The sequence below is a fragment of the Rhineura floridana genome, chromosome 20 (genome assembly GCF_030035675.1).
Source record: "Rhineura floridana isolate rRhiFlo1 chromosome 20, rRhiFlo1.hap2, whole genome shotgun sequence".
Taxonomy (NCBI): domain Eukaryota; kingdom Metazoa; phylum Chordata; class Lepidosauria; order Squamata; family Rhineuridae; genus Rhineura; species Rhineura floridana.
This window is the reverse complement of record NC_084499.1, coordinates 13,426,690-13,442,642: the sequence shown is the minus strand read 5'-3', so window position 1 is coordinate 13,442,642 and position 15,953 is coordinate 13,426,690. Positions and strand designations below refer to the sequence as shown.

At 44.2% G+C, this 15,953-nt stretch overlaps 1 protein-coding gene and 1 pseudogene across 1 annotated transcript in view; both read right to left on the bottom strand.

The window, feature by feature from the left end:
- The window catches only part of LOC133373984 (uncharacterized), a 29,458-nt gene extending 21,346 nt beyond the window's left edge, over positions 1 to 8,112 (bottom strand). The window contains exons 1-4 of the mRNA XM_061604486.1: positions 8,086 to 8,112; positions 7,733 to 7,828; positions 6,984 to 7,508; positions 4,746 to 4,925 (exon numbers count right to left, since the gene is read on the bottom strand). Coding sequence (XP_061460470.1) covers positions 4,746 to 4,925; positions 6,984 to 7,508; positions 7,733 to 7,828; position 8,086 — 802 coding nt within the window. The 5' untranslated portion in view covers positions 8,087 to 8,112. The remainder of the gene's footprint in view (positions 1 to 4,745; positions 4,926 to 6,983; positions 7,509 to 7,732; positions 7,829 to 8,085) is intronic.
- Positions 6,210 to 6,328, bottom strand: LOC133374071 (5S ribosomal RNA; annotated as a pseudogene).
- Positions 8,113 to 15,953: the final 7,841 nt, after the last annotated feature.

Sequence of the window (15,953 nt, the reverse complement as noted above, 5' to 3'; positions counted from 1 at the left end):
AACTACCCTCATAACCTTTTCCAGAGTTTGCAATATGATTATGACTCTGCAATGCTGCTGTTCAAATAAAGATTTTTTTCTATGTTATGTTGACCTTACGCTATTTAATATATTTGATATATCTGGAGAATATGTTTTATGTAGTTCTCATTAAGTTCTGGTCATTGGCCGTAATAAAGATTGATTGATTGAGGTACAGGGCTTGAATCTGCATGAGTGATTTGGATTAGGAGATTCTGGGGGGCTTCGTCAGTTGTGCATCTTTCACAAACACCCCCAGCTGTTTCAAGGAGGCTAGTGGTGGTCTCTTGTCTACTCCTCCCCCAAAAAATAATCACTAGTAGCCATAACAATTGGCAAGCAGGATTGCCAGCTGCCCTTCTCATTCACCAAACCCAAGGGAAGGCTGGTGTGCCCCATGAAACTTATCTGAGGAACATCACGTTTGGCCAAACCCCACTGTCCATTCCGAAGATAATTTTGGAAGGATCCTTGATGAACATCTGAGTCTGCCAAAAGACCGCATCACAAGAAACATCATGAAAGGCGCATTTAGGATGCTCAGGTCAGGACTTCTCACCTTCACGAACATGGCTTATGGAATATGCCCAAGACATTCTAGAATGGCATTGTGAGGAATTGTGCGTCACTTCTGAAGCCCTCTTTTCTGTGAAACTACACAAGGCAACCTCCCTTTGCCATGCCCAGACCGGCAGTTTTTACCAGTTCTATTTCAGGTGTTTTAAAAGTACACATCTATATCACAATCATGGACTGTAGCTAATGTAAGTTCTACTCAGAGCAGACCCACTGGGACACAGGGAGCTACCTTATCCTGAATCAGACCATTGGTCCATCTAGCTCAGTATTGTCTACACTGACTGGCAGTGGCTATCCAGGGTTTCAGACAGAAGTCTCTCCCAGACGTACCTGGAGATGCTGGGGGTTGAACCTGGGACCTTCTACATGCAAGGCAGATGATCTACCACTGAGCTACAGAGCCTTTCCCCAAACCAGTGAAACTAATGGCCATGGCTAACTTAGGTTCATTAATTTCAATGGGTCTTCTCCGAGTAGAACTCATTTGGCTACAACTCCTTTTCTTTTCTTTTAGATTAGCATCTGAAGCGTTAACTTGGCGTCTGATGCAATCTACTTGGATTGGGTTGCAGGCTGATTTATTGTACGTTTTCGGTGGGTCTGTCTCCATCTCTCCCTGGTCCACCGCCCACGATTCTCCACAACTTCGTGCAGGAGGCTGACGTAGTTAGACTCATCATTTTCCAGCGAGATGTCATCGTATGTGGACCTTGTGAAAGCAATGTCAACCGACGACAATGGAGAGGGGTGGATTTCATGATCAACTCTGAACTTAGAAGATGCTGGCTTTGGTGACTGCTCATTTTTTGCAGCTGTAGGGCCCTTGGTTGCTTTGATTCGAGACTGTGAGGCTTGTACACAACTCGTAGCAACTGGTTCCTTTGATTCTTTCTGGAGTGGAAACTCTGGTTGCTCAGCTAGTTTTGCCTCCATCTTTAATTCAGTTCGGCCACCGGATATTTGATCGTCTTTTCTGGGGCAGGAACGTAGATCATGTTGCTTTTGCAGTTGTTCAGTGAATTCAGGTTTTCTAACATCTATTGGCTCATCAGCAAATTTTACGTTTACTTCTTGCTTATATGGAGATTCTGTTTCCTCAGCTAGTTTTGCCTCCTTGTGTAATTCAAGCCTGTCGTCATCAAATAGCTGGTGCTCTTTCCAGGGATGGATCTGCAGCCATTCTTCATGAGATTCTGATCTCCCAACCTCCGATGTCTCACTAAGGTTCAGAGCAGGCAGGAGGAACTGGGCTCTGAAAGATTCTCTAATACTTAAAACATTTGATTTCTGGCCCAAAATGTTTCTTTCATAAGGCCACGTCAAAGCTCGCTTCAAAGAGAGGGAGTGGCTTCCATCTGCTTTTGCAATCACATCTTTTTTGGATACAACATCAATTTGCTCTTCAGCCACTGTTGTAGCGACACTTAAATATAAGAAGGGTTCAGGATTCTCAACACTGTTGTGGCCCTTCACATCGTCATTCTCAAGCATTCCTGAAATAGCATTTTCCTGCAATCTTTGCGTTGCTGCTTCTAAAGACACTTTTACATCTGGCGTTTCTGTACCTACTTCAGTCGGGAAAGAATTCACATTGCAGTGGCTCTGAAACGCCTTTCCATTCTGCTCTTCTAGCTCATGGTAATACCACAGTTCCATGAAGTTATGCAAGTCCTTGCCTCCAACGTGCATGTTTTCATTTAATGATGCATAGGGTGTTGTTACATATTCTTGCTTTTCATCAGTCAAACAGGTGGTCTGCTGTTGTCCTGGGCAGAACTCTGTCCGTAGTAAAATGGCTGAGGCAGATTTGGCACGAACTTTCAGCGACCTAGACTGAGACGTCACACCCATCTCTGTGATGCTAAATTTTTCATCAGATTGTCTATGCTCTGCCATGACATTGACGCAGTTGCCAGATTTAACATTGGCAGTTGGGTCCCTCACGTCTTTGCTTGGCTGAACTTGTTGATTGTCGTGTTTCACCATCCAGATCAAAAACAGCATCAAAATGAAGGAAGTTAACACTGCCCAAAATTAAAAATAAAAAGTTAGCAAATTCCAGAAGAAGCAGAGATGTGATGGCAGATTCCATATCAGATAAAATTAATAGAACAATTAGCTAAAATTTAAACTATCCAAAGGCTAAGAGTTGTATTAAGTCCAGCTCACCCACTGAAATGCATGAACCTAGGTTAACCATGTCTATTAACGTCAATGGATCTACTCTGAATAGGGACTGAAAGATCTGTCAATTTTCGTTCTCTCAGTCACTCATTTTTAAAAGCTTAAATTCAGTTCTCCACATTTCTGCAGAAATTTGCAATTTTTTTAAAAAAATCCTCATGAAAATTGTACATTTTAGTGGTTTTCTAATAAACACATTTTGTAGGCGGTTTTGACTAATGTACCCATTTCTGTGAGCACGTTCTCATTATATAATGAGTTTTATATGTTACTTATATTCATATATTCATTTTCATGCACACTTTCCTCTAATATATGCCTTTTTGTAAACATTGGTTGGTTGGTGAATTGCACTGCAAAATTCAAATAAGCATGAATTTCAAAGGATGGCTGTGTTTTGGTTTACCTATTGTTTCAGAAAGCACGAATTTCATAGATTTGGCCTGAAATGCAAACTTTTCTCACCTATCCCTAACTCTGAGTAGGACTAAAAAGACAATGTTGAAAGAAAAGAAGCCTTGGTTGTATTTTTTTGTTTTGTTATTTTTTAAGGATGGCATTTGGTGGCAACGAAGCAGAGAGCTAGATGGAGCTTGATGCTTTAAAATTAATATATCACCCTTTGTTTCCAAGCATTTTCAAACATTTTAAAAGGATGCACTGAGCTGGGAAAACCAAAAATGAAAATGATAGAACTACGGCAGGAATCATGGAGGACGTACACCATCTTGGTGACCTTGGAGGAAAGTGGGATAAAATAAATGTAAAAACACATCAAGATACTATACCCACAGTGCCTTCAAGTCGATTCCGACTTATGTTGACCCTATGAATAGGGTTTTCATGGTAAGCGGTATTCAGAGGGGGTTTACCATTGCCTCCCTCTGAGGCTGAGAGGCAGTGACTGGCCCAAGGTCACCCAATGACAAATTCATGGAGGACAGGGCTATCAATGGCTACTAGCCATGATGGCTGTGCTCTGTCACCCTAGTCAGAGGCAGCATGCTTCTGAAAACCAGTTGCCGGAAGCCTCAGGAGGGGAGAGTGTTCTTGCACTCGGGTCCTGCTTGCGGGCTTCCCCCAGGCACCTGGTTGGCCACTGTGAGAACAGGATGCTGGACTAGATGGGACACTGGCCTGATCCAGCAGGCTCTTCTTATGTTCTTATGTTCTTAATGAGCTTCATGGCTATGTGGGGATTCAAACCCTGGCCTCCCAGGTCGTAGTCCAACACCTTAACCACTACACCACACTGGCTTTCATACCCACAGTAGACAACTCTATATGGATATTTCAGTAAACATGATGAGTTCTCCGATAGCCACTTTTTAAAAACCCAAATAATTTACATAAAAGCAATGCTTTTTTAAAAAAACAAACCCAATAATACATGTTCAAAAACACTTTGTTTTAAGATTGTATCTGGAAAATTGGCTTTGCCAATGGCTACTAGCCATGACGACTATGTTCTGCCTCCACTGTCAGAGGCAGAATAGCTCTGAATGTCAGTTACTGGGAATCACAAAAGGGGAGAAGTGTTGTTGAGCTGAGGTCCTGCTTGAGGACTTCCCATTGGGGCGTCTAGTCATGGACTAGATGAGCCTTTGGCTTGATCTAGCAGCAGGGCTCTTCTAAGTTCTTATGGTTATTTTACTTAGTGCACGAGGGGGGCTTAGAGGATCCCCAGAGGACAAGGCTATCAATGCCCATGCTGCACCCTCCACTGTTAGAGACAGTATGCCTCTGGACCCCAGTTCAGAATCCCCAGTTGCTGGGAATCGCAAGTGGGGAAGGTGCCATCGTGCTCCGGTCCTGCTAGCAGACTTCTCATAGGCATCTGTTTGGTCACTGTGGGACCAGGATGTTGGACTGAATGGACCTTTGGCCTGATCTAGCTCTTGTGATGTCCTTACGACAACAGAGACCTGTTACCAACCCTGAAAGGATGCATTGAAACATACCTAAACAAGCCAGCAAAGCCGGCAATCCTACTGTATGGAAGGTGCTCCCGTATGCTGACGAGTAGAAGGCTGGCGTGCAGTTCAGGTCAGAGATGTTCCAGACAGGAACCCTGTCTAGGCTTGGTGGACTGCGGCAAACAACAGAGGCAGCATCTTCAAGCAGCGACGCATTAATCAGCTCTGGAAAGACACAAGAGCCTTGAAGGCAGCGAACAGCTGAATGTTTGGGGGATGCTTCATTGGTGAAATCTATGACGTCTGGCCTCATCTATATTTCCTGCTGATTATACTTTTTTTTAAAAAAAAATGTGGACACTGATAAAAAATGCTTTTAAAAGCCACCCTGAAGGATTAGGCCAGCCTCTTCCAAACTTCTGATTAGAAGAGGTCTTTCTCTTTTCTTGTCACTCTTCAGCTCCAAAAGATACACACGTAAAGTGTGTATGGGTTAGCCACTGTGTCTCTGCAATTAAGAGCATGGCCAGAACAGTGACTCATACAGAGGCAAGGTGGCGCCTCCTTGGATGATGAGCGACTCTGCTGCTTCTCTGCATGTGGAGTGACTGAATGATCCAGCCACACCTACTGCAGAGGTAGGTCAGAAATAGCCACTCTCAATAGAGGCTGACTGGAAGAGCAGTAAAGCATTCAGAGATGTGAGTAACCTCCTCTGTGGGGGCCTAATTTGGTCCCATAGGAAACTTTTTCTGTCTCAGCACACTTCTAGATCTTTTGTATCACACTACATTGTATCCAGTGTTAGTCCTACTTAGAGCAGAAGACCCCCTGAAATAGATGTGACTAACTTGGGTACATTAGTTTCAATAGGTACTCTGAATAGAACTTAGCTGGGCACAAGCCAGTTTGGGGGATGCTGAATTAAACTGTAAATGAAAATGTTCCAAATCAGAAATCATTGAATTATAGAATAGGAAGGGATACTGGACGTCATCTAGTCCAACCCTCCTGATCAAGGCAGGCTCTACAATGCAGACTGCTATGACAACATCCCTGACAGATGGGAGCCCAGCCTCTGCTTAAATACCTCCAAAGAAGGAGACCTCACCACCTCTGAGGCAGGCTGTCCCACTGTCAAAAGCTTCTACCGTTAAGAAATTTCTCCTAACGTTTACCCTTAAACCTACTTCCCTACCCTGCTACCTATTGGCTCTTGTCCTGTCCCCTGGTTCAACAGAGAACAAGTCCTCTACATGTTCTATATGCTCAAGATTTCGAACACCTCAATGAACAACAATTGCATACTGTATAACAATACACTTTGAAGGCTATTTAGCAGATTGTGATTAACAGTATAGTTTTGAAATCAAACTGCAAACACTGCATGTATTTGTTGTTATATGCCTTCAAGTCGATTACAACTCATGGCGACCCTACGAATCGTTTTGGATATATTCATGGGGTTTTCATGGTAAGAGGTATTCAGAGGTGGTTTACCTTCCTCTAAGCCTATGGCACCTGGTATTCCCAGGCAGTCTCCCATCCAAGTACTAACCAGGCTTGACTCTGCTTAACTTCTGTGATCAGATCAGATCAGGCATGTTCAGGGTAGTATGGCCATAGGCCATTGCATGTATAAGGACATAAAAACTGCCCATTCTAAAGTCCAGGAACCCAAGCGCCTAAAGGAGCACTTCCCCCAATATCAACCATCTCGGGCAGTACAATCAGCAAGGGAGATCCTATTGATGGTGCTGCCACTGGGTGCTGCCCGGTTGACATTGGCGGATGACAAGGCCTTATTGGTGGTGTTTCCTATTTATGGAATGCCCTCCCTGGTGAGATGTGTCCATCTCCCTCTTTATTAACTTTCAGGAGGAATTCAAAAATGCCTGTTCACTCAGGCATTTGATGGCTGAAAGATACCGTTCCTGCCAACCTTGAAATAATTATCTGTGAGGGTATGTGGCTGTTTTTACAGTAAATGATTTTAGATGTCCTTAACCTTGGGCCAGTCTCAGAGGGAGGCAATGGTAAACCCCCTCTGAATACCGCTTACCATGAAAACCCTCTTCATAGGGTCACCATAAGTCGGAATCAACTCGAAGGCAGTCCATTTCTATTTCAATATTTTTCAATATTTTATTTTATTTTATTTGCATTGTTTTATGACTTTGTTGTTTGCCAGCCTGGAAGGAATGCCAGGATAATAATAAAGATTTCTATTTTTATATTAGAATTATAATTATTTTAAAAGCCGACAATCACCAGTGCACGTACCTTGAAGAAATAATCCAAAATCCTGAATTTCACAGGAGCAATTCCATGGATTGCCACCAAGTTTCATCACAGGGGGCATCAGGCCACTGAACACATTTCTTGTTAAAGATGTTAAATTATTGCCAGATAAATCAAGCAGTGTTAACTTGGGCAAGTCCTTAAAGCTCCCGCTAGCAATCTGATGGATTCGATTGTTTGCTAAGTTCAGCGTCGTAAGGTTGGAAAACCCAGAAAAGCTGGCTGGTCCTATTTTGGCAATGAGGTTCTGGGCCGCTGTAAGGTTTTCTAAGCGCCCCGGGTTGGAAAGCCAGGAGGCCGTCACAGCTGTCAGACTGTTCTGATATAAGCTGAGCTTGCTGAGGCTTTGGAAAGCATGGAAAGCTCCAGGTTCAATTTTCGTGATGCCGCTGTTTGCTAGAGCAAGGCTGGCCACTGATGCCAAGCTTGGGCTACTGAAGATGGTGGAATTGATAACCTCAAGGTTGGTTACAACAAACAGAATAGAAGCCAGCCCTTCTGGAAAACCTAGAATGGGAAAAGGACAGAAAATTGTGACTGAATGCTTGAGAAGGGGGGGGTCCCAGACTGAAAAAGTTTCCCCGCTTCTGAGATGTGCCTTTGGTTGATCCAGCAGGAATCTTGAAAACTAAAAGAGGAGAGACAGCTTAGAGAATTCTAGAGGAAAAGGTTTCCTCCAAATCCTACTCTAGCACAAATAAGCTCTTTTGCGGGGAGGCAGGGTGACTCACCATTTGGAATGGAAGAGCAGAAATACTCCTTTTCAAGGACACACTGGAACCTGGAGAGCTTCACTGATGCCCAAACCAAAGCAAGTCCAAAGATCACTACAACATCAAGGAGAAGCTTTGTGAGTTCAATGCACCCCAAACACACATACTACTCTTTGTTACACCCAGGCGATTCAGACATAAAAACAAAACAAAACACTGCAGACAAGTATCTGCTAAAAGCAGAACTAATGTCTGTAAGCTTAACACATAAGAAAAGCATAGAGGTGGGTGGGTGGGGAGGCACAGGGGAAAGGGAGAACTGTTGCGACTGACAGGTCAAATTCGTAATCGGATTTGCAATCCCTGCTTACTTCGAGGGAGGGATGTTGAAGTACATAAATAGCCTTGGTCTCATGGGCTGCTTGCACTTTTTCAAGTTCCTTCTCTGAGGAGCAAGAACTTAATTGAGTTCTGGTGAAGCATAGAGATGCCAGAACCTTAAACCAGGAGCCAGGATTCCCCTGCTGGGTAGATCTCCTCCTGTCTAGAGCTAGAGCATGGATGCAACAGCTAGCTCTTGAGGCTACCTGAAAGTACATAGGGACACAGGAAGCTGCCTTGCACCGAGTCAGACCATCCGTCCATCTAGCTCAGTACTGTTTACACTGAACGGCAGCCGCTCTCCAGGATTTTGGGGAGGAGACATTCCCAGCACTACCTGGAGATGCCTCTGCCCGGAACCTTTTCTGCTAAGCAGATGCTGCGCCATCCAGCTGCAGCCACGGAGGCAGGCTTTTCTTTCCCTTTAAGCCCAAACCCGTCCCTCCCTTTATCCACCCTTTGCTTTCCAATCCTTTCGACTTAATCTTGCTGGGGGTTTGTTTGTTTGTTTTTAAGTCTTGTGTTGCTCGCTCGTTTTTGTTGTTAGTTCTTTGCTTACAAAAGCTCCGGTCTGAGAAATCTGTTTTCAGTTCAGTGTGGTTTGTTTTATTTAATCCACCCCAAGAGGTTTTATTCAACCATGGTTTGCCTTATGTTATTAAATTCTTCGTGTCTGTGCATGGGCGCTCTCTCCCTCCCTCCCTCCCTCCCTTTAGTGTTCCTCATGTTATTTCCATTTATTTTAGTATTTATCAGCCAAGCCCCAGCCTGTCTGATTAAGTCATTATTAGACCACATCCACACCATATATTTAAAGTGCTATTATACCATTCTGTCATGGCTTCCCCCAAAGACTTCTGGGAACCGTAGTTTGTTAAGGGTACTGGCAGCTATTTAGTTGAGATCCCCCCTTTCCCTCACACAGCTCCAATTCCCAGAGTTTCTGGGAATGAATGAATGAATGAATCTTTATTTTTACCCCGCCCTTTTTCCAAAACTGGAACTCAGGGCGGCTTACAAATAAAAACAACTCATAGGTAAAAAACATACAAAAATATACAATTAAAATAGAATTAAACTATTCGTAACATTAAAATCATGAAACATACACTTAAGATACTAAAACAATTTAAAACGTTAAGAACAAGGGAAGAGGGATTGATTGTTAAGACCACTCTGGGAACTGTCCCCTGTGAGGGGAACAGGGGTCTCCTAACAACACTCAGCATCCTTAACCATCTACAGCACCAAGGATTGCTACAGAAATGTAGAGAACATTAGAAAACTAAGAAACTGAGAGAACTGAAATTGACAGCTCTTTCCGTCCCTACTGCTGTCTAACCTTGGACTATGGCACTGTCCAGCATGCACACACAGAGAGAGTTGTAAGCAGCAAAGCATCACACAATACACATTTTGCCATTCATCAGCTGAGGAATCCCGTCTGGGAAATTTCAAAGGAAGCCCAGACAAAATTTCTCAAGACTTCCAAAGGTTTCCCAAAGAATTTGAAGATGAAGATCGGAGGAGTGGGGAACCTTTGGCCCTCCAGACGTGGCTAATGACAACTCCCATCAGCCCTAGCAGAAATGGCCAATAGGGATGATGGGAGATGGCACACAGCAACAACAAGAGGGCCAAAGGTTCCCCACACCTGGTGAAGATGAAGAAGAAACGTCCTGTGTGTGTCTTCAAAGGGTTATCTGAGCAAAGGTTCTGTCTCTTCCTCCTTAAAAGCACAATATTTAAAGAAGTGGGATCTGCAACTAATTATTGCAGTGCAGAGTGCTTCTGTTCAGTGTTCTAGCCAGCCAGCAACCAGTCATGCCCTCTTCCAGGATACTCCATTTGATTCCCCCATACACACACACACTCCGAAACTTAGCATTTGGTGACTTCTGAGCATGCTCAGTCTTCATTAGGCTATTCGTGCATTTTTAGCCTCTTTCAGCCTTTTAGGATTGTTTTTAGTCCAGCTTTACTCCAGCAAAAGATCCCACCCACACACACACACACACACACATCTACAGTCTTTGGAGCTTTTCAGAGCATGCCAGTACCTCCCTGTTGTTTCACTGCAGTCCCATTCTGGGCACACAGCTGTCAGAACTAAAGATGGAAGGATCTGTCCATGGCTGGTTCTCTCCGTTGCTCATTTTTCCAATCTTAAATTCAGTTCACCACACTTCTGCAGAAATTTGCAACTTTTAAAAACAAGGTCTCACGAAAATTCAGCGGCATTGTAGTGCATATTTCTCTTTATAGGCACACTTTTGTATGCAGTTAGTCAACACATTTTTGCAAACAATCTCCCCTAATGCGATTCATTTTTGTCTGTTATTTGCACTAATATATACACTCACACACGCACTTACGCTCACCTTCTCCCAATATATATATCTGGTACACATTGTCTTGTTAGAAAAGGATAGTTGCATTTCAAAGGATAGCTCTGATTCAGTCCACATATTAGTTCAGGAAGGGCACATTAGTTTCTCATTAAAAAGCAAACAAAATCGAACTTTGCCCTCATCCTGAGTCAGAACTCAGCAACCAAGTTCAATTGCCAGTTTGTTTCCAGGCCTAATTCAAGGTGTTCATGTTACTTTTTGAAGCCCTAAACAACATAGGCCCAAAATATCTAAAAGACTACCTCCTACCCAATCCCTCTTGGATGCCCTGAGCTCCCTCTTGTGAGGAAGGGTGGGATATAAATTTAACAAATAAATAAATACATGATGATGGATGATGAGGATATTAAGATCTGCAGAAAAGGCCTTCTTGGTAGTTCCAACACTCTCAGAAGTCAAATGGTGGCAATGACCCGGGAAAGGGCCTTCTCTGTGGCTGCCCCTAAGTTGTGCAGTTCCCTCCCACAGAGGTGCACCAGACACCTTCATTATACAGTTTCCATAGTATGCTGAAGATGCACCTCCTGGATACCCTGATAAATACATATATTTATTTTAGGATCCACCCTCTTCTAGTGATTGCAGTTTGTTTAAAATCTCATTTAACGTTTTGTTTTAAATTGTTGTGACCTGTCCTGGGACCTTATAGTGAAGGGTGGGTGGGTCAGTACGTAACTAAATGCCACCACTATCTTGTAATTAGTGGTCAGTCATCTATATGAATTTACCCAGGCATTTGATGGCTGAAAGATGCTGTCCCTGGTAACACTGAGATCACTGTTTGTTCTTAGAATTTTTTACACTACTTTTAGATTTTTTTTTATGTTTTATTATTGATGCATTTGCTGCCTGGGCTCCTCCAGGAGGAAGGCCAGGATATAAATTGAATGAATGAATAAATAATGATACTATAAGAGTACCCTACTTACTTACATTTCATGTTGTGCAGGCTCTTGCTTTTGGTAAGAGAGAAAGCAGTCCGCTTGGGTTTCTTTGCAAACGCACTAACAAGCTTTGCACTGGAGATGGCATGTAATAAAAGTTGCAGGGTTGACGCTTGCAGCCTCCATTTAGCGGATAGGCAAGTCGAAACCTGTTATGCGCTGAATTCTCCACTTCTGTGGGGGGCTTTTCAGTCTCCGGTGAAGCCACGTGCATGGTTAGTATAGCAACATCTCCATAGCATCACCATGGAGGCTTCCCATTACCAGTAAATACATTAACCATTTTATGGGATAAACAAAAGACACTACTCTCCACTTTCCTGGACACCTCTTCCCAGTACAATCAGGTGGACATGCAGAGAACCAAACAAAAATTTGTCTAGCTTTTAGGAGATGGACAACCTGTGGCTTTTCGGTAGTGCTCAATGATGATGCCTATCATCCCTGACTGTTGGCCTTGCTGGCTAGGGCTGAAAATGCTACTATTTAAGGGGATTACATTTTTGTATTATGAGTTTAGTGATTGGTTTTGAGGTATGCCTGCGATTTCGAATTGATTTTGTGACCCCCTCCGGAATCTATCAACGAGCAGCATTGCAACAATGGTTTGCTTGAAGAAAATATTGTCGATTGCTGTCAGACCTGAGCTCCAGATGCAGTCGAGATTGTTTCTCAAAAAGTGACCACGCAGATGGGCAACCTAGCAAAAGAGCATAACATCCCCCAAATTCAGTTGCGCTGTCCTATCCAGATCTTCACGATTCTTCTTGTGAAATAACACTGAAAGGGGGAGTCACTGGTCCACTGTGACGTTTTGCAGCGTCATTTTGCAGCAGGTATGGGGAACCCTTTGCAGCCCAGGGGCCAGAGGCAAAAGTGGGCAAAGGTACGAATGTAAATTTTACCTCTGTCCACTTGGCTGCTTGCTATACACCTGTCTCCTTTCTCCAGCTAACCAAGCAAGAGGCACAACCAGGGATTCATGTCAACCAGACAAAAAATGGCGCATCGCAGGGCTAGTGAAGGGTGTGGCCAGGAGAGAGTCCCAAGGACCAGAGAGAGAAGCCCAGAGGGCCACATTTGGCCCCTGAGTGCAAGATTCCCCATCCCTGCTTTACAGCCCTAGCTGTGGAAGAGGACTTGCACAAGAGGCCACAGGGGGCCTTTCCCCTCTCGGAAAAAAAAAAAGCCGCTCACACACATAACAAACGATCCCAATATCTGTGTTGTCTGTGCAATCATATCTCCGATATGAACCGGCCCGTACACTACGTTCCACAACGAAGGCCCTCCTCCGGGCTCCGACTCATAGGGAGGCCCGGAGGGTGGTGACAAGATCTAGGGCCTTCTTGGTGGTGGCCCCCGAATTGTGGAACAGTCTCCCCGTGGAGGTGCGCTTGGCGCCAACGCTGTTTTCTTTTCGGCGCCAAGTGAAAACCTTTCTTTTCACCGAAGCATTTTAATTTAGTTTAACTTAAATTTATACAAATTGTTGTAATTGATTTTTGATTGTTTTTATGTCCTGTGGTATTGTATTATGATTTTACTGTACTTTGTTCACCGCCCAGAGAGCTATTGCTAGTCGGGCGGTTTATAAGCTTAATTAATAAATAAATTAAATAATTAATAAATAAATTTATGCCCTCCTCCTCTCCGTGGCACTCATGCGCCTCTCAAGCTACTGTTCCCTGAGTGGACAATCCCTCTCACTCTAGGAATGGTAGCTCAATGGCGGAGGGGTTAAGGGCTCTCGCAACCACTCTCAGCACCCTTAACAAACTACAGTTCTCAGGATGCTTTGGAGGAAGCCGCAACTACTGAAAGTGGCATCACAATGCTGTAAATGTACAGTGCAGATGCGGCCTGAGAGACGGCAGGTGAACAAACAGGGAGAGCAAGGAAGAGCAGCAGCAGGCAGGGACATTGCTAGAGGATTTGGAGCACAGGCCCAGGACACCAACTTGCAGAAAAGTGGCATTTGCTAAGTTATGTGTATAGATGCCTCTGGACAAATTAAGACATCCAGGGTTGCACCTGCACTGCATGCCACAGTGTGTTTGGCTGCCCTGGAAGCAAATTTTCTTTTTTTAAGGTGGGGGCAAAGCAGATCTGGGTCTCAGCAGAGAAGATCTCTACCACCACTGGCACAAAAGCCAGGAGTCTCTAGAGAATGGTGATGCGCCCTCTGCAGGGGTAGAGGCCTCAGCAGGCACCCAATGATGCCTAACCCATAATGCTGGCCCTCATTGAGACCAGAAAGCAAAGGGTTACTGCCCCCTTTCTTCCCCCAACCATGTTTTTTTATACTGAATGATGGAATTTGTAAATCAAGATTTTATATTTTTATATTTTTCTATTAATTGTAAAATGCTCTTGGATATGCTGGTCATGTGACCGTAATAAACTTCATTCATTCATTCATTCATCCCCCAACCACCAATCGTAAGCCAAGAAAGAGGCATGGGGAGAATGTTAACTCTGAAAAGCTGGTTTGCAGGCAATTGACTTCATGAGGAACGCAGGAGGTTGCCTCATCATCACCCAAAATCTTCTCCAGGGAAATTAATAAGTTGTTGGCCATTCATACCAAGAAGAGTCTAGTAGACCAATGTTGCTCCATCAGCTTGTGCAGCCCATTCCTATCCTCCAACCATTGGTTGAAACAGCCTTGTGAGCCAAATGGGGTGGGCCAGGCAGGCCTATTTAGGCCTGAGGATTGGAGAGTCTCCCACTCTACTGCTTCCAGAAGCCACTGGCTCCTCTTTCATGGCCACCGTTTGTCTTTATAGGAGGCAGGCGCTTGTATGTAAATAAAGATAGTGATGTCCCATTGGCCGTCTTTTAAAAAAGGAATCAGTTACTGAATCATGTTTCAGGGCACTGAGCGCCTTCTCACAGTCCTCCTCATTATATGCCTCCCGTAACATACAAGGGGATGTTCTGGCTGTGATCACCCCTCTCAAAAGGGAAGGCTTTGTGAATAGGACCATGGCAAGTGCAAAGCCTTCACACGCTACATGGTGGGAGATTTGTGTGCCTACTCCTCTCCCTTACAAAGAGACATAAGTAGTGTGTATGGACTGGCCAACCAAAGCATAGCAGCCAGGATTGGGAAACTAAGGTCATAAGAGCATGCTTGCTAGATCAGGCCAAAGGCCCATGTAATCCAGCATCTTGTTCTCACAGGGGACAACCAGATGCCTTTGGGAAGCCCACTAGCAGGACCTGCGCACAACAGCAGGCGTCTCCCTACTTGCAATTCCCAGCAACTGGTTTTCAGAGGCATACTGCAATATCCCTAGTTGCCACTGGGGAAAGGAGAGAGAGCAGTAGATGTGGTCTGAAGGTTTCAGAACAGAAGCCTGAACTGAAAAAGGCAGGCCAGACTCCATGGTAACACCACAGGTCTTAAAACAGCATGATAGTAAGTGACAGTGTCTCATGAGCAATCAGCTGTGACCACAGTGTTGTCAAGCTCAAAGAGAAACATCCAGACAAACCTGCAAGTCCTGTCAACTTTTTTTTTTAAGCAAGTGATCTACATGCAGCACTCGCAAACAAACATGAATGCAGATTAGGGCAGAGTTTGCACGTAAAGGAGACCCAGACAGACGATTCAGATATAATGCCAAGCCACCATTTGATGAGCAAATCCTGAGCTCATGCCTTCGCCTCCACCAATTTTTCTTGAGGAAACCCACCCAGAACTGTAAACCATGGTCCCTCAACTCTGGGTTGGAGAAGTGCAAACCATAGTTGGCTGGTTTGGATGAAACGATGGTTTCCCTCAAAAGGAAACTGGAGTGGGTGAACCTAAGGCTTGCTCACCTAGCAGCAAACCATGGTTTGGCATTGCATTTAAAATATGGCTGAGACACACCAGTTTCCATGTGCATGGCTTACTTTGTTTACATTTACGAAAGCGCATTGAAAAGCACGTGTAATCTAATGAAGATGCTTAAAAGAACACACAAATGGCAAGATAACATTCACCTTTAACAATGTGCCTTTCAGTGTAGTTGGGTTTGAAACAAAACTGTTTTGTCAGGAACAGCAATGAACAAAAACCAAACATCAAGCTGTTCAACACCTTCCCCGCCCCCATTTTTGCACTAAAGCCGAATTGATGCAAGGACATAGGGCTATGCATGAACTGAATCTGTTGAAAGTTATTGGGCTGCATCCAACATTCTCTGACCACAAGTGCAAGGGCTCTTGTGCTAGCAGACAGGCAAGTTTTAATGCTGAGCAAAAAGAACCCAGTGCAACAGTTGGGCTAGCAGAAGTACTAGTTCCCCTCTATTTGGCACTGGTTCGGCCTCATCTTGAGTACTGCATCCAGTTCTGGACACTGCACTTTAAGAAGGTTGCAAACAAATTGGAACAGATTCAGAGGAGGGCATCAGGGGACTAGAAACAAAGCCCTATGAGGAGAGACTGAAAGAACTGGGAAAGTTTAGCCTTGAGAAGACTGTGGGGAAAGATATGATAGCACTCTTCAAG